This window comes from Oncorhynchus gorbuscha, linkage group LG01 (assembly GCF_021184085.1).
Source record: "Oncorhynchus gorbuscha isolate QuinsamMale2020 ecotype Even-year linkage group LG01, OgorEven_v1.0, whole genome shotgun sequence".
Taxonomy (NCBI): domain Eukaryota; kingdom Metazoa; phylum Chordata; class Actinopteri; order Salmoniformes; family Salmonidae; genus Oncorhynchus; species Oncorhynchus gorbuscha.
The window spans coordinates 43299864-43319509 of NC_060173.1; the positions used below are offsets into that span (position 1 = coordinate 43299864).

Here is a 19646-nt window from a genome sequence, read left to right on the forward strand (position 1 = left end):
ATGTGTTAGAGATGTGAGAATACAAAAATCTTATGTCTTATGTCATCACAAAGAGGAACTTTTAAAAACGTCAGTGAATAGTTGTTGTTTTTTACGTTATTTTTTATTTAGTGACATTTAATGTATTTTAGCTATCCCTGAACCTGATTTATCTAGCATTTTTGCAGATGTCTTAAAATACTATTGTGAATAATCATGCTCCCTTCAAAAAAGTAAGGGTTAAAGGTAGATTGAATGCCTGGTACACTCTGGAATTATCAGAAGTCTTTCATAAAAGAGATGATGCTTGGGTCAAGGCCAGGAACACAGGCTTACTCCCAGACTGGCAAGTGTTTAAGCAACTGAGGAATCATTGTGTTAGACAAATCAGAAAGGCTAAATCTGATCATTACGTAACCGCTCTTCCGGATTGTAATGGGAACCCGGCAAAATTTTGGAAAACTGTCAAATTCCTGAAGGGTTCTACTTCCTCCTCTCTGCCACAACAAATTAATTCAGACACTGGCCTCATTGATGCATTTAATCACCATTTTTATTTCAGCAAGTAATCTCTTTGAAATAACCTTTAAGCCTATTCACAGTGATATTGGGCTGGATGCTGATAGGGGAAACTTGCTGAATGATAGTCAAAGCTTTTCTTTTAGGCTATTTACAGAAAAAGAAGTCCTAGATGCTTCGCTAGCATTAGACAACAAGAAATCCACAGGGGCCGACCAATTGGATCCTGGTCTGCTTAAGTGTGCAGCGCCCATCATTGTTGGCTCAATAACCCACATTTTTTATTTACCATTGTTTTCAGGGCCTCCCGGGTGGAGCAGAGTGGTTACGGGCGCTGTATTGCAGCGCCAGCTGTGCCACCAGAGACCCTGGGTTTGCGCCCAGGCTCTGTCGTCACCGGCTGTGACCGGGAGGTCCGTGGGGCGACGCACAATTGGCCTAGCATCGTCCGGGTTTGTCCGGTAGGGATATCCTTGTCTCGTCGTGAACCAGCGACTCCTGTGGCGGGCCGGGCGCAGTGCACGCCAGCCAAGGTTGCCAGGTGCACGGTGTTTCCTCTGACACATTGGTGTGGCTGGCTTCTGGGTTGGATGCGCACTGTGTTAAGAAGCAGTGCGGCTTGGTTGGGTTGTGTATCGGAGGACGCATGACTTTCAACCTCTCTCCCGAGCCCGTACGGGAGTTGTAGCGATGAGACAAGATAGTAGCTACTAAAACAATTGGATAACATGAAATTGGGGAGAAAAAGGGGTAAATTTAAATCAAATAAAAAACATTGTTTTCAGGAAATATTCCAAAATGATGGAAATCCGCTTTTGTGCTGCCACTCCATAAGGGCATTGATGTTTGTATTTTATTGAATAAGTTGTTCTCGATGGGTATGAGCTCTGACAACTGTTCATGGTTTCATGATTGTCTTAGTGACAGAACTCAGCCCATTGTAATTGATGGGGTTAAGTCAGAATTTCTTGAAGTACATAAAGGTACCACAGGGGTCAATTTTTGGAACAGCTCTCTTCACCGTTTATATAAATCCCATTGGTCAATCTGTTAAAAATGGTGAACTTCATCTATATGCTGATGATACTATTATGTATGCTATTGCCCTGACTATTGATCTGGCTGTGTCAAAACTACTTCCGGCGCCGACAGAGATGGCCGCCTCACTTCGCGTTCCTAGGAAACTATGCAGGTTTTTTGTTTTTTTTACATGTTATTTCTTACATTAGTACCCCAGGTCATCTTAGGTTTCATTACATACAGTCGAGAAGAACTACTGAATATAAGAGCAGCGTCAACTCACCATGTTTACTCCATGTGTAACTCTGTGTTGTCTGTTCACACTGCTATGCTTTTATCTTGGCCAGGTTGCAGTTGCAAATGAGAAATTGTTCTCAACTAGCCTACCTGGTTAAATAAAGGTGAAATAAAAATACAAATAAAATCAGTACGACCAAGAATATGACTTTCGCGAAGCGGATCCTGTGTTCTGCCTTTCACCCAGGACAACGGAATGGATCCCAGCCGGCGACCCAAAAAAACGACTTAAAAAGAGGGAAACGAAGCGGTCTTCTGGTCAGACTCCGGAGACGGGCACATCGTGCACCACTCCCTAGTATACTTCTTGCCAGTGCCCAGTCTCTTGACAACAAGGTTGATGAAATCCGAGCAAGGGTAGCATTCCAGAGGGACATCAGAGACTGTAACGTGCTTTGCTTCATGGAAACATGGCTCACTGGAGAGACGCTATCGGAGTCGGTGTAGCCAGCTGGTTTCTCCACGCATCACGCCGACAGAAACAAACATCTTTCTGGTAAGAAGAGGGGCGGGGGCGTATGCCTTATGGCTAATGAGACGTGGTGTGGTCACAAAAACATACAGGAACTCAAGTCCTTCTGTTCACCTGATTTAGAATTCCTCACAATCAAAGGTCGACCGCATTATCTACCAAGGGAATTCTCTTCGATTATAATCACAGCCGTATATATTCCCCCCCAAGCAGACACATCGATGGCTCTGAACGAACTTTATTTGACTCTTTGCAAACTGGAATCCATACATCCTGAGGCTGCATTCATTGTAGCTGGGGATTTTAACAAGGCTAATCTGAAAACAGGACTCCCTAAATTGTATCAGCATATCGATTGCGCAACCAGGGCTGGCAAAACCTTGGATCATTGCTATTCTAACTTCCGTGACACATATAAGGCCCTGCCCCGCCCTCCTTTCAGAAAAGCTGACCACGACTCTATTTTGTTGATCCCTGCCTACAGACAGAAACTAAAACAAGAAGCTCCCACGCTGAGGTCTGTCCAACGTTTGGTCCGACCAATCTGATTCCACACTCCAAGACTGCTTCCATCACATGGACTGGGATATGTTTCGTATTGCGTCAGACAACAACATTGACGAATACGCTGATTCGGTGTGCGAGTTCATTAGAACATGCGTTGAAGATGTCGTTCCCATAGCAACGATTAAAACATTCCCAAACCAGAAACCGTGGATTGATGGCAGCATTCGCGTGAAACTGACAGCGCGAACAACTGCTTTTAATCAGGGCAAGGTGACCGGAAACATGACCGAATACAAACAGTGTAGCTATTCCCTCCGCAAGGCAATCAAACAAGCTAAACGTCAGTATAGAGACAAAGTAGAATCTCAATTCAACGGCTCAGACACAAGAGGTATGTGGCAGGGTCTACAGTCAATCACGGATTACAAAAAGAAAACCAGCCCCGTCACGGACCAGGATGTCTTGCTCCCAGGCAGACTAAATAACTTTTTTGCCCGCTTTGAGGACAATACAGTGCCACTGACACGGCCTGCAAACAAAACATGCGGCCTCTCCTTCACTGCAGCCGAGGTGAGTAAAACATTTAAACGTGTTAACCCTCGCAAGGCTGCAGGCCCAGACGGCATCCCCAGCCACGCCCTGAGAGCATGCGTAGACCAGCTGGCTGGAGTGTTTACGGACATATTCAATCAATCCCTATCCCAGTCTGCTGTTCCCACATGCTTCAAGAGGGCCACCATTGTTCCTGTTCCCAAGAAAGCTAAGGTAACTGAGCTAAACGACTACCGACCCGTAGCACTCACTTCTGTCATCATGAAGTGCTTTGAGAGACTAGTCAAGGACCATATCACCTCCACCCAACCTGACACTCTAGACCCACTCCAATTTGCTTACCGCCCAAATAGGTCCACAGACGATGCAATCTCAACCACACTGCACACTGCCCTAACCCTTCTGGACAAGAGGAATACCTATGTGAGAATGCTGTTCATTGACTACAGCTCGGCATTTAACACCATAGTACCCTCCAAGCTCGTCATCAAGCTCGAGACCCTGGGTCTCGACCCCGCCCTGTGCAACTGGGTACTGGACTTCCTGACGGGCCGCCCCAGGTGGTGAGGGTAGGCAACAACATCTCCTCCCCGCTGATCCTCAACACCGGGGCCCCACAAGGGTGCGTTCTGAGCCCTCTCCTGTACTCCCTATTCACCCATGACTGCGTGGCCACGCACGCCTCCAACTCAATCATCAAGTTTGCGGACGACACAACAGTGGTAGGCTTGATTACCAACAACGACGAGACGGCCTACAGGGAGGAGGTGAGTGCCCTCAGAGTGTGGTGTCAGGAAAATAACCTCACACTCAACGTCAACAAAACTAAGGAGATGATTGTGCACTTCAGGAAACAGCAGAGGGAACACCCCCCTATCCACATCGATGGGACAGTAGTGGAGAGGGTAGTAAGTTTTATGTTCCTCGGCATACACATCACAGACAAACTGAATTGGTCCACCCACACAGACAGCATCGTGAAGAAGGCACAGCAGCGCCTCTTCAACCTCATGAGGCAGAAGAAATTCAGCTTGTCACCAAAAGCACTCACAAACTTCTACAGATGCACAATCGAGAGCATCCTGGCGGGCTGTATCACCGCCTGGAACGGCAACTGCTCCGCCCACAACCGTAAGGCTCTCCAGAGGGTAGTGAGGTCTGCACAACGCATCACCGGGGGCAAACTACATGCCCTCCAGGACACCTACACCACCCGATGTTACAGGAAGGCCATAAAGATCATCAAGGACAACAACCACCCGAGCCACTGCCTGGTCACCCCGCTATCATCCAGAAGGCGAGGTCAGTACAGGTTCATCAAAGCTGGGACCGAGAGACTGAAAAACAGCTTCTATCTCAAGGCCATCAGACTGTTAAACAGCCACCACTAACATTGAGTGGCTGCTGCTAACACACTGACTCAACTCCAGCCACTTTAATAATGGGAATTGATGGGAAATGATGTAAAATATATCACTAGCCACTTTAAACAATGCTACCTAATATAATGTTTACATACCCTACATTATTCATCACATATGTATACGTATATACTGTACTCTATATCATTTACTGCATCTTTATGTAATACATGTATTACTAGCCAATTTAACTATGCCACTTTGTTTACATACTCATCTCATATGTATATACTGTACTCGATACCATCTACTGTATCTTGCCTATGCCTATGCCGCATTCATATATATTTATGTACATATATATTTTATGTAAATATTCTTTATCCCCCTACACTTGTGTGTATAAGACAGTAGTTTTGGAATTGTTAGTTAGATTACTTGTTGGTTATTACTGCATTGTCGGAACTAGAAGCACAAGCATTTCGCTACACTCGCATTAACATCTGCTAACCATGTGTATGTGACAAATAAAATAAGATTTTATTTTATTTTATTTTATTTATAGCTATGCAGGAATCACTTGCTGATTGAAAACGTGTGCTTAATACAGGCAAAACAAAATACATGTTGTTTTTAAACTCTCGTGAGAACGTTTCAGATTAACTAAATGTTCAGTCAATAGATGATTCTCCAATCAAACGTGTTCCAGTATATAAATACTTAAGCATTTGGATTCATATTGATTTGACATTTTAAAAACATATAGATCAGCTGGTTAAGAAGCTAAGATTTAAAGTTGGCTTTTTCTACTTCAACAGATTGTGCCCTTCTCTAAGCAGTAGGAAGCAGATTATTCAGTCAACCTTTTTGATCTGTTCTTGATTATGTTGATATTTGTTTGTTTGTTTGTTTGTTACAAGTGACAGTTTTGATACTCATCGCTCCATCTTGTATTAAAAGATTGGCTGGACTTCGCTAAATACCCGTATATCTCCACATTACTCCCTTTTTGTTTATAAGGCCCTACTTCATAAACTTCCGTCTTATCTAACTACACTGTTGAAGTATAGACAGCTATGTTGCCTAACCGTTCACAGGATTGGGTAGCTCTCGAGGTTCCTTTTAATACACTGAATATCTGGAACAAAATTCAAAATACATTTTATCTTGATGTTCTGGTGATGTTCGGGCAATTTTAATGGTTGAAATGGGGAGTTGTATTATTTGTGGAGGACTGTATCTGTTTTTCTGGGTGATTTGTGATGTTATTTCTTTCCTCCTTATCGCGTTTGAGCCAATCAGTTGTGTTGTGACAAGGTAGGGGTGGTATACAGAAGATAGCCCTATTTGGTAAAAGACCATGGCACGAACAGCTCAAATAAGCAAAGAGAAACGACAGTCCATCAATCTGAAAAAATGTCAAGAACTTTGAAAGTTTCTTCAAGTGCAGTTGCAAAAACCATCAAGTGCTATGATGAAACTGGCTCTCATGGGGACCTTCACAGGAAAGGAAGACCCATTGTTAACTCTGCTGCAGAGGATACGTTCATTAGAGTTTACTGCACCTCAGATTGCAGCCAAAATAAATGCTTCACAGAGTTCAAGTAACAGACACATCTCAACATCAACTGTTCAGAGGAGTCTGCGTGAATCAGGTCTTCATGGTCAAATTGCTGCAAAGAAACAACTACTAAAGGACACTAATAACAAGAAGAGACTTGCTTGGGCCAAGAAACAAGAGCAATGGTCATTAGACCGGTGGAAATCTGTCCTTTGTTCTGATGAGTCCAAATGTGAGATTTTTGGTTCCAACCACTGTGTCTTTGTGAGACGCAGAGTAGGTGAACAGATGATCTCCGCATGTGTGGTTCCCACCGTGAAGCATGGAGGAGAAGGTGTGATGGTGATTTGCATTCTGCAGCGATACGCCATCCCTTCTGGTTTGCTCTTAGTGGGACTACCATTTGTTTTTCAGCAGGACAATGACCCAAAACACACCTCCCGGCTGTGTAAGGGCTATTTTACCAAGATGAAGAGTGATGGAGTCCTGCATCGGATGACCTGGCCTCTACAATCACCCGACCTCAACCCAATTGAGATGGTTTGGGATGAGTTGGACCGCAGAGTGAAGGAAAAGCAACCAACAAGTACTCAGCATATGTGATACCTCCTTCAAGACTGTTGGAAAAGCATTCCTTATGAAGCTGGTTGAGAGAATGTCAAGAGTTTGCAAAGCTGTCATCAAGGAAAAGGGAGGCTACTTTGAAGGAATATCTCTTTTTTTTACACTTCTTGGTTACCCCCCCTAAGTTTTAGATGCACTATTGTTAAGTGACTGTCCCACTGGATGTCATAAGGTGAATGCACCAATTTGTAAGTCGCTCTGGATAAGAGCGTCTGCTAAATGACTTAAATGTAATGTAAATGTATAGTTTTGATGTCTTCACTATTATTTTACAATGTACAAAATAGTAAAAAAATAAAAAATAAATAAATAAATGAGTAGGTGTGTCCAAACTACTGTATATATGATTTTTTGTGCAAAAAAGAGTTGTGTAGTTCCAGTAGTTAGATACACCGCTACATGGCAAAAAAAGAGTAATTAACTCCTGAAAACACTACCTAGATATGAATTGAGTTCAACTACCACCAAGCTACTGCAAAATGTATTTGAATTAGTAGTTGAACTAAATGCAGTTCACTATTCCCCAACATTGCAAATGGAATTGTTTTAAGATGGTCAACAACAACAAAAAGAATACAATAAAAAAGATACCATGGATCATAAAGATAATTGGTTTTGAGTTTTAGGACCTCTATAGCTATCATTTTTAAAAGGTCATTTTTGGGGGATGACACATTGCATTTGGCCTTACTGCTATTAACACATAAAATGCATTGAATAACATATATACAAACATATAGTAAAAACAAATCATTTGATTTGTCTATCCTATATCTATGAGATAAAAAAAGATATACCTTTGACGTGGAAATGCCCAATTCACTTCCATAAATGTTTTCCTCCTGATACCAGTTTACCTTCAGATGTGTCTCGTGATGCTTGTAGAGCAAAACGTAGAGCAAAACAGTCTACATGCTTGTGCTTTTGAGAGTCTCAGCTTTCGATAGTGGGGTAGACTAAATGGTTTCTAGTTCAAACCATTTGGACTTGACAGACGTTTTCGTGAAAGTCACTTTTTGGCATCCTATCATTTCCAACAACACTGACTTGGGAAGTGCCTGTCTACCGCATAGGTGAATGGCCGACATTGGCGGTTCAGTGGATCGCGACGCAGCACATGCAAAAAGGAAGTCTATAGCGTGAACACACAGGGTTTTCTTTGCACCGATTTTCACGCAGGTACGGACATTTACCTCTGATGCAGGGCCCATGTTTGTTGAGCGAAAAGCAAGTCCAAATCATGTCCACCCTCTCCCAGCCCCAGTCACACGGTACAGTTAGCCCAACCTGGCCTGGAGATGAGATGGAATGTCTCCAGTTCCTCCCCAGGCATGTCGTGATGAATGTTTGGGGCTGGACTGAATGATAACAATGTCATTCACCTACATCTGACTGCACATTAAATGACCACAGTTGCATTGTGTTGTTTCTCAACATATATTTTCTCTCTCTCTCTCTCTCTCTCTCTCTTTCTCTCTCTCTCTCTAACAGGAGGCTGGAAGAAGTGGTGTTTGAGTGTGGCTGTGATATCCGCTGGATCCAGCTATGGCAGCAGCGAGGGGAGGCTGGCCTGCACACCCAGCTGTTATTCTGCAACAACGGAGCCTCCAAGATCCCTCTCCAAGCTATGAATATCTCCCTCTGTGGTACGAGCCACCGCCGCCATGATCCCCCCTCCACACTCCTCAATCATCCCATGGTTGAAGAAACTGGTTGAATCAACATTGTTTCCACATCATTTCAACCCCCAAAATTATGTCTGATGACGTTGAATCAATGTGGAAAACTGATTGGATTTGCAAAACGTCATCAACGTAGAGGAATTTAGTATTTTTTTTCACTCAACATTTAACCTACATCCATTGCCATGGATTGTCAGCCAACGTTGAATTCACATTAGTTGACAACTCAACCAAATGTAAATCAAAAGTAGAGGTTTAAATGTGTCTGCCCAGTGGGTAGGCCATATATATCACTTTCACAAGAATTACATAAATGCCTGACGTAACTTATCTCATGAGAGTCGAGCAAAAAGAGTGATGACAACTCACCTTTGTGAAACTCTGCTTGTTCCTTCCTGTCTCGCTCACAAATAGAATTCACAATAGCTTGAAGTGTCTCAGTCAGAATTTCAAGTGTGCTGTGTCTGGCTGCTATTGTATTCTCTCTCTCTTTCTCTCTCTGCCCCCCCCCTCTCTCTCTCTCCCTCGCCCCACCAGACTTGCCGGACATTAGTGTGACCCACTATAATCTCACAATGATTGAGGGGGACAGAGTCACCGTCACCTGTAATGGATCTGGATCCCCCCTCCCTGAGGTGGACTGGACCGTCAATGACCTCCACTCCATCAACACTCACCAGGTGGGTTAGCCAGGACACACACAAAGGGACCCATAATGCACTGTGCTATTCTTCATTGTAATGGTCGAACCATTGTGCTTTGTCTCTAGGTAGCTGCAGGAAACAACTTGGCGTGTGACCTTGGAGTTAGTTTTAGCTACAGTGCAACTTTAGGGTGCAGTCTATTTAGATTCCAGGCAATTCTGGAATTCTGTTGTTGTGCTATGAAGATAAATTCTATGTCCAATTGAGGAAATTAAATGGAACTGACACCAACTGTGTTTGTGTGCTTGTGATTTCATAGCTTTCTGAAAATGCAGTTAAACCTGCTTTATGCAGAGAATTGTAGCTGAATAAAATAAATTGTCTGCCCCAATGCACTGTCTTTATCCTACAGTATCACTCACTTGTCTTTTTCTCCTGCTCTGTCCAGTCCAACGTGTACTGGCCCAATGTCCACTCCATCAACCTGACCCTGGTCAACGTGAGCCGTGATGACAACTTCTACATGCTGACCTGTATAGCAGAGAACAAAGTGGGGATGGCCAACGCCTCCATCCAGCTCACTGTCCATTGTACGTAGCTACCAATGACCAGTTGAAGTTCAACGTTTTATTTATCAAATTGCAGACCACAAACACTCTCAAGTGTTTGCTGTTTGATTATGGTATTCAGCTCAATATTCATCTCAGAGGCCAATGTACCAACAGATAACACCAATATTCAGATCACAGTCAGACCATGAATAATGTAGAGGTGTAAAGCACCTTGTTACAACACTATTTAGATTTTAAATGCAGTTAAAGCGGCAATCTGCAGCTGAAGCAATAACAAAGTGTTCTCCCCACCCCTGTTTCAGTAAAAAGCCGAGGGATGGGTTTATATGATTCATTTACAGGTTAAAAAAAATGGATGTAACAACTGCAGATTTCCCTTTTAATGAGATGTTTAATTGTCTTATTTTATGTAAATGCTGCCATGCATATGCACATTCTTCTATAAAGTAGACTAGTGGAATTATATGTGTAAAATGCCTCATTAAGGAACCTCCCTTTTATGATGACTATTGAACTTAGGCTACAATCTATAAGAAGGAGTTTATGTTGGATAACTACTCTTATCCATTCTGTAAGTTTTTTTATTTTACTAGGCAAGTCAGTTAAGAACAAATTCTTATTTACAATGACAGCCTAGGAACAGCGGGTTAGCGGCCTTGTTCAGGGGCAGGACGACAGATTTTTACTTTGTCAGCTCGGGGATTCAATCTAGCAACCTTTCGGTTACTGGCCCAAAGCTCTAACCACTAGGCTACCCAGTAACTACTCTTATCCATTCTATAAGTACTCCTATCCATTCTATAAGTACTCTATCCATTCTATAAGTACTCCTATCCATTCTATAAGTACTCCTATCCATTCTATAAGTACTCTTATCCATTCTATAAGTACTCCTATCCATTCTATAAGTACTCCTATCCATTCTATAAGTACTCTTATCCATTCTATAAGTACTCCTATCCATTCTATAAATACTCCTATCCATTCTATAAGTACTCTTATCCATTCTATAAGTACTCTTATCCATTCTATAAGTACTCCTATCCATTCTATAAGCACTCCTATCCATTCTATAAATACTCCTATCCATTCTATAAGTACTCTTATCCATTCTATAAGTACTCCTATCCATTCTATAAGTACTCCTATCCATTCTATAAGTACATCTTCTATAAGTACTATCCATTCTATAAGTACTCCTATCCATTCTATAAGTACCATTCTATAAGTACTATCCATTCTATAAGCATCCATTCTATCCATTCTATAAGCACTCCTATCCATTCTATAAGATCATCCATTCTATAAGCTCCATTCTATAAATATCCATTCTATAAGTACTCTTATCCATTCTATAAGTACTCATCCATTCTATAAGTACATCCATTCTATAAGCACTCCTATCCATTCTATAAATACTCCATCCATTCTATATACTCTTATCCATTCTATAAGCCTTATCCATTCTATAAGTCCATTTCTATAAGCACTCCTATCCATTCTATAAGTACTCCTATCCATGCAATTCTATCCATTCGATCATTGCTCCTTTCTATATCCCATTCCAATACATTCTTATATAACTAAGCCTACTCTTATCCATTCTATCAGTACTGTTATGCGTTCTATCCTCTACATTCTGTAAGTGCCGAGAGGTCATTGTGTTGAGTATTGATCCGTGCGAGCTGGCAGGTGGTTCCATTGGATGTGGATACTTCATTGATGAGAAGGCAGTGGTCCTTTCCGTGAAAGATGACAGCGATTTATAGAATGTTCATCACATAATGTGCGCGATTGCTTTCCAGCAGAGCGAGGAGAGGGGAGCTCTGACCCTGTTCGTTGGGAAACATCTGGAAGGTCCTGCTAGTTATTCAGTGGCGGTGTACTGGTGCTGTACTGCAAAGCCATTTGTTTTTGTTTGTGATGTTCTTTATGAAACCACATGCTCTTTTGGTTTTCTTGGTAATTGCCAATCATCCCAACAGCCGCTTGGCGTGTCTGTTGGAAACGCCTTAAAACAGAGAGTCAACAGCTGTGGTGATTAGTTAGACTAACTGACAGTCAAGCCAGGAAATAATTGCTGTCAGTTTGATATTTGCGTCACTAAGGTTCCACACTTTATGTTGGCACGATGTTCCTATGATTATCACAAAACACTGTTTTCAAGGAACACTCAAAGTTGGAACCAAATTAGGTTATCGAGATCGATGGCATAAGGGAATCATTGTAGGGTCTCTGAAGAACCATAAATGGGATGGTTCTTTGAAGAACCGTACACAATCCCAAATAAGGAATGTTTCGGCCTTCAAGGATCGGAATTGAATAGCCCTGCTGCAGGAATTTAAGCTGCATTTGCATATTTTACATGGTTCCTTTAGAGTGAATTTTAGAGTTACCAGTACCACCCATGACTGTGTTTGCTAGAGACACAGACATGGTTGTTGCATTCATTCATTTTCAGTCCTGTGGCCTTCAACAAGTGAGATCTTAAGTGAATATATTGTCAATAAAATTAAATGATTGGATTAGTTTAGAAAAATGTATGTTATTTATATTTCAGTAGCATAGGATTAATGAATCAATCAATGTACATATATTGTACAGTTAAACTCCCCCAACGTTGCTTTTATTTATTATTTAAAAAATGTTTAAGCATTTAATTGTTACTATGGTGGACATTTCTCTGGCCCAGACATACGTCCTTTATTAGACCACACTGTTTCCATTAGCTGGATACCATTACAGGGTAATATGATAATTGTTTGTTGCTCCTGCATTTACATTCATACTGACGGGCGATGGCAACAGGGGTGTAACACTATTCTCTCAGTACCCAATACATACAGTATTGATTGCCAGAGATAATGATGAGATCCGCAAACTCAAGTCTCTCTCTCTCCTACGCTCTCTTAACCTCTCTCACACTCTCTCTCTCTCGCTCTCTCTTTCTCCCTGCTCTCTCTCAAGCACTTAGTTTTCACAGAGACCCCCTGCGTTTTACCTTGCATTAACTAACAATGAAGAAATTGGCATGCTCTCTTAATGTGTATATTAACAGTGAATCGAAGTATGATTGATGCTTTATGTGAGCTCAGTATGGCACATTTACAGCCCTGTAATTGCAGATGGTTAGCTAGCTTTCAACATACCGACCATGGCTGTGGAGTTACAGTATATGGTGGGAGCTTTTATGAGGTGTGATATTATTACTGCCTCTGGCTGCCATCCTTCAGAGCGGGTGATGTGTCCACTCAGCCAAAAGCCTGGAGACAACCCACTGTTCCTGTGGTCAGCAGCCACATCCTAGCAGCAGCTTCAGAGATCAACACAACACCATTTATACTGCTGGCCTTCGAACCACTCACAAGCAAGAAATAACAAGTCACACCCCCTGAACATTGGTACATAGTGTAACTAGAAGATTGTGTGTGTCACATGTCATGATGCCAACACATTGAAAACACATCTCTGACATACCTCGTTGATGTCTGTCCTCCCTCCCAACAGTCCCCCCCACCATCCTGAAGCTAGACGAGCCCGAGCGTCGCCATGAAACCTGCATAGAGTTCACAGTGCGCGGTAACCCCCAGCCTACCCTGCGCTGGTTCCACCGGGACAAGGAGATCCCTCCCAGTGACTACATCCGCACTGAGATGGATACCTACCAGGACTACCTAGAGGGATGCCTCAACTTCAAGGACCCCACGCACCACAACAACGGCAACTACACTCTGGAAGCTAGCAACTTCCTAGGAGTCACCACCAAGACAGTGTATGGACACTTCCTCAACGCCCCGTTTTCAGACGGTAGGTAGATTTGACTTGCTATTGTAGCTATGCAGAGCAGTGCAGGTATAAAGTAGCGTTATACCTGCGACCTTTCGTGAGTCCAACAGGATATTGCATGGATCGGAGCAGCAGAGCTTAAACTGTTAAGTGCTACTGTCTTATTAACGGGTTCACTGGTGAATGTAGAAACAGTCTCTCTCGCTGTCACGCCTCTATTAATATAGGGGATTTATTTAGAGGTGAAGATAAGATCTCATTGGGAATGTTGCTCTATTCTTTAGAGAGAAATCCTTTACTTGTAGATTGTCATTTGATAACAGTACAAGCTCCCCGGTCCTTCATTCCCCTCCCTCCCACCCCAACCATCCATCATACCAAGATAGAACAAAAAACGTTTGAAATATATTTTTTAATAGCAATAAATAGTAATACAACGGTAATCACAACAGCACTGCTCACAAGAATGTCAGATGAAATGTTTTGTTAGCAGCTCCAGCAACATTTGGCCTATAACAGCTCCCCTCAACCCTGGTCCAGGCCCAAAGGGCCCACTAATCTGTAAAAGGTTGAAAATGCTTTGGTGTTTCGCATCCTGTTTAGTGCAGAACTAGATCCTTCCGGAGTTTCCAGTTGACTGTAAACGAGAGTCGCTCCACATGTATAGATGGTGTAACTAAACTCGTCATTGGTCATTCCAAAAGGCCAAAGGGCCAGTGTGTTACTCAAACAAAGAACACGAGAAAATATAGTTTTGAATTATTTAGTACTCTTTCAAGACCTGATTGAAGCTTCAAATGCAAATGATGAAATGACAAAACATTTAACAGGTCTTTCATAATTTTATGTTGATAAAGTAAGACATTTGAATCTGTAAGGTATTTATCATATTCTTCGAAATAAAAAATGTGACATTATGTTTCACTTTCATGGAAGAAAAAAATTACTCACTCTTGTACAAAACTTAAGCCCACAGGGCTCAATGTGATCCACCAGTCATCCATTATGCTACTGTCCTGACCTGAGTCTTTATATTTAGATGGTACACGGCATGGATGGTTGTTCAGATGAATTAAAGCACAGTACAGTTGAGTTAGATGATATGATTGACAGTTGTAGTAAGGAGACATGTAGTAAGGAGAAGGCTGTTTTACTTGGACTATTAGCATTAGCGGCTGCAATGCTACACAAAACAAAAGTTCATATTGAGTGAAATCCGTTTTCCTATATAATGTAATAACATTTTGTACTCTCATTTCTATTGACACATACTTTCTTGGATTGTTTTGGAGCTGTTTCATCTGAGTATTTGGTGTGCTCTCGGCTGTCTGAGTTTATGAAGGACCCGAAGACAGGGGAAGCACTCGCAAGCTTGCCTGTTTTTATATTTGACCATAGAGTTTGCTAGAGGGAATGTGACCAATAAAATGTGATTTGATTTGACCTCTGCTTTAATTTACATAGCCCATTTGGAATGTAACATTATTTTTAATCTCACAAAGTTGCCTGGCAACTGTGGCCTATAATTAGTGCCAAACTCTACCCTAGGAAAAGTATTACATTACCAGTGTCTTCCTTGAAATGTTAATCGAAATATTAACTGAAATTAAATAAATATTTATAATCAATCAATATTCATGCTATTAACCATTTGCAATTTAAAAACATTTGATTATACTGTCTGAGAGACAGTGTCTGCCAAAACATTATTTGTGTGTTTTGGTGGGGCCTTTTACATATACTGAAACACCAGAAAGTCTTTTCACATCACCCTCTTAAAAACACAATGATCCAGATTGAAGAAACACTTTGGTTGTTTCAGACTACTTCCATTCTGTTTTGAAATCCGTTCAGTAACGCTTTCATCGTGTTTACATTCAAACACCTGCACTACTTGTCATGGTTTTACTACGCAATGATGGTGTTTTCAGTCTTTCTATTTTAACAGTGGAGAGTGAAAGTGGCGTTCTTCTTTGAACATGCCCTGTGCATACACACATTGGTTGAACATGCCCTGTGCATACACACATTGGTTGAACATGCCCTGTGCATACACACATTGGTTGAACATTCCCTGTGCATACACACATTGGTTGAACATGCCCTGTGCATACACACATTGGTTGAACATGCCCTGTGCATACACACATTGGTTGAACATGCCCTGTGCCTATACACATTGGTTGAACATGCCCTGTGCATACACACATTGGTTGAACATGCCCTGTGCATACACACATTGGTTGAACATGCCCTGTGCATACACACATTGGTTGAACATGCCCTGTGCATACACACATTGGTTGAACATGCCCTGTGCATACAAACATTGGTTGAACATGCCCTGTGCATACACACATTGGTTGAACATGCCCTGTGCATACACACATTGGTTGAACATGCCCTGTGCATACACACATTGGTTGAACATGCCCTGTGCATACACACATTGGTTGAACATGCCCTGTGCATATACACATTGGTTGAACATGCCCTGTGCATATACACATTGGTTGAACATGCCCTGTGCATATACACATTGGTTGAACATGCCCTGTGCATACACACATTGGTTGAACATGCCCTGTGCATATACACATTGGTTGAACATGCCCTGTGCATATACACATTGGTTGAACATGCCCTGTGCATACAGACATTGGTTGAACACGCCCTGTGCATACACACATTGGTTGAACATGCCCTGTGCATACACACATTGGTTGAACACGCCCTGTGCATTTACACATTGGTTGAACATGCCCTGTGCATACACACATTGGTTGAACACGCCCTGTGCATTTACACATTGGTTGAACATGCCCTGTGCATACACACATTGGTCGAACACGCCCTGTGCATTTACACATTGGTTGAACATGCCCTGTGCATACACACATTGGTCGAACATGCCCTGTGCATTTACACATTGGTTGAACATGCCCTGTGCATACACACATTGGTTGAACACGCCCTGTGCATACACACATTGGTTGAACATGCCCTGTGCATTTACACATTGGTTGAACATGCCCTGTGCATTTACACATTGGTTGAACATGCCCTGTGCATTTACACATTGGTTGAACATGCCCTGTGCATTTACACATTGGTTGAACATGCCCTGTGCATTTACACATTGGTTGAACATGCCCTGTGCATTTACACATTGGTTGAACACGCCCTGTGCATACACACATTGGTTGAACATGCCCTGTGCATTTACACATTGGTTGAACATGCCCTGTGCATACACACATTGATTGAACATGCCCTGTGCATTTACACATTGGTTGAACATGCCCTGTGCATTTACACATTGGTTGAACACGCCCTGTGCATACACACATTGGTTGAACATGCCCTGTGCATTTACACATTGGTTGAACATGCCCTGTGCATTTACACATTGGTTGAACATGCCCTGTGCATACACACATTGGTTGAACATGCCCTGTGCATTTACACATTGGTTGAACATGCCCTGTGCATACACACATTGGTTGAACATGCCCTGTGCATACACACATTGGTTGAACACGCCCTGTGCATTTACACATTGGTTGAACATGCCCTGCCCTGTGCATTTACACATTGGTTGAACATGCCCTGTGCATTTACACATTGGTTGAACATGCCCTGTGCATACACACATGCCCTGTGCATTTACACATTGGTTGAACATGCCCTGTGCATTTACACATTGGTTGAACATGCCCTGTGCATACACACATTGGTTGAACATGCCCTGTGCATTTACACATTGGTTGAACATGCCCTGTGCATTTACACATTGGTTGAACACGCCCTGTGCATACACACATTGGTTGAACATGCCCTGTGCATTTACACATTGGTTGAACATGCCCTGTGCATTTACACATTGGTTGAACACGCCCTGTGCATACACACATTGGTTGAACATGCCCTGTGCATTTACACATTGGTTGAACATGCCCTGTGCATTTACACATTGGTTGAACATGCCCTGTGCATTTACACATTGGTTGAACATGCCCTGTGCATTTACACATTGGTTGAACACGCCCTGTGCATTTACACATTGGTTGAACATGCCCTGTGCATTTACACATTGGTCGAACATGCCCTGTGCATTTGGTCGAACATGCCCTGTGCATTTACACATTGGTTGAACATGCCCTGTGCATACACACATTGGTTGAACACGCCCTGTGCATACACACATTGGTTGAACATGCCCTGTGCATTTACACATTGGTTGAACACGCCCTGTGCATTTACACATTGGTTGAACACGCCCTGTGCATACACACATTGGTCGAACATGCCCTGTGCATTTACACATTGGTTGAACATGCCCTGTGCATACACACATTGGTTGAACACGCCCTGTGCATACACACATTGGTTGAACATGCCCTGTGCATTTACACATTGGTTGAACATGCCCTGTGCATTTACACATTGGTTGAACATGCCCTGTGCATTTACACATTGGTTGAACATGCCCTGTGCATTTACACATTGGTTGAACATGCCCTGTGCATTTACACATTGGTTGAACATGCCCTGTGCATTTACACATTGGTTGAACACGCCCTGTGCATACACACATTGGTTGAACATGCCCTGTGCATTTACACATTGGTTGAACATGCCCTGTGCATACACACATTGGTTGAACATGCCCTGTGCATACACACATTGGTTGAACACGCCCTGTGCATTTACACATTGGTTGAACATGCCCTGTGCATTTACACATTGGTTGAACATGCCCTGTGCATACACACATTGGTTGAACATGCCCTGTGCATTTACACATTGGTTGAACATGCCCTGTGCATACACACATTGGTTGAACAAGCCCTGTGCATTTACACATTGGTTGAACATGCCCTGTGCATTTACACATTGGTTGAACACGCCCTGTGCATACACACATTGGTTGAACATGCCCTGTGCATTTACACATTGGTTGAACATGCCCTGTGCATTTACACATTGGTTGAACACGCCCTGTGCATACACACATTGGTTGAACATGCCCTGTGCATTTACACATTGGTTGAACATGCCCTGTGCATACACACATTGGTTGAACATGCCCTGTGCATACACACATTGGTTGAACACGCCCTGTGCATTTACACATTGGTTGAACATGCCCTGTGCATTTACACATTGGTTGAACATGCCCTGTGCATTTACACATTGGTTGAACACGCCACTGATGATGACTCTTCTGTCTTCTTTTCCCACAGATTATGGTGATTATGGTAAGTGATCTTTTCAGACAGTCAACAAGAAATAGTACCATGACATGAATAGTACCATGACACGAATAGTACCATGACATGAATAGTACCATGACATGAATAGTACCATGACACGAATAGTACCATGACATAAATAGTACCATGACATAAATAGTACCATGACATGAATAGTACCATGACATAAATATTACCATGACACGAATAGTACCATGACATAAATAGTACCATGACATGAATAGTACCATGACATGAATATTACCATGACACGAATAGTACCATGACATAAATAGTACCATGACATAAATAGTACCATGACATGAATAGTACCATGACATAAATATTACCATGACACGAATAGTACCATGACATGAATAGTACCATGACATAAATAGTACCATGACATAAATAGTACCATGACATGAATAGTACCATGACATGAATAGTACCATGACATGAATAGTACCATGACATAAATAGTACCATGACATGAATAGTACCATGACATGAATAGTACCATGACATAAATAGTACCATGACATGAATAGTACCATGACATGAATAGTACCATGACATAAATAGTACCATGACATGAATAGTACCATGACATGAATAGTACCATGACATGATAGTACCATGACATGAATAGTACCATGACATGATAGTACCATGACATGAATAGTACCATGACATGATAGTACTATGACATGAATAGTACCATGACATGAATCGTACCATGACATGAATAGTACCATGACATGAATAGTACCATGACATGAATAGTACCATGACATGAATAGTACCATGACATG

At 42.2% G+C, this 19646-nt stretch overlaps 1 protein-coding gene across 8 annotated transcripts in view; it reads left to right on the forward strand.

The window, feature by feature from the left end:
• ntrk3a (neurotrophic tyrosine kinase, receptor, type 3a) overlaps positions 1 to 19646 on the forward strand; it is a 286833-nt gene that overhangs the window by 149894 nt on the left and 117293 nt on the right. For 6 of the 8 annotated variants that reach the window (XR_006839310.1, XM_046353608.1, XM_046353618.1 and 3 more), the window contains exons 5-9: positions 8384 to 8538; positions 9112 to 9254; positions 9667 to 9808; positions 13298 to 13597; positions 18823 to 18837. Coding sequence is in view for 7 of the 8 variants with exons in the window: in XM_046353608.1 (XP_046209564.1) it covers positions 8384 to 8538; positions 9112 to 9254; positions 9667 to 9808; positions 13298 to 13597; positions 18823 to 18837 (755 nt within the window). In the remaining variant the exon portion in view is untranslated. The remainder of the gene's footprint in view (positions 1 to 8383; positions 8539 to 9111; positions 9255 to 9666; positions 9809 to 13297; positions 13598 to 18822; positions 18838 to 19646) is intronic. The other 2 variants (XM_046353626.1, XM_046353653.1) reach the window with 1 other exon arrangement.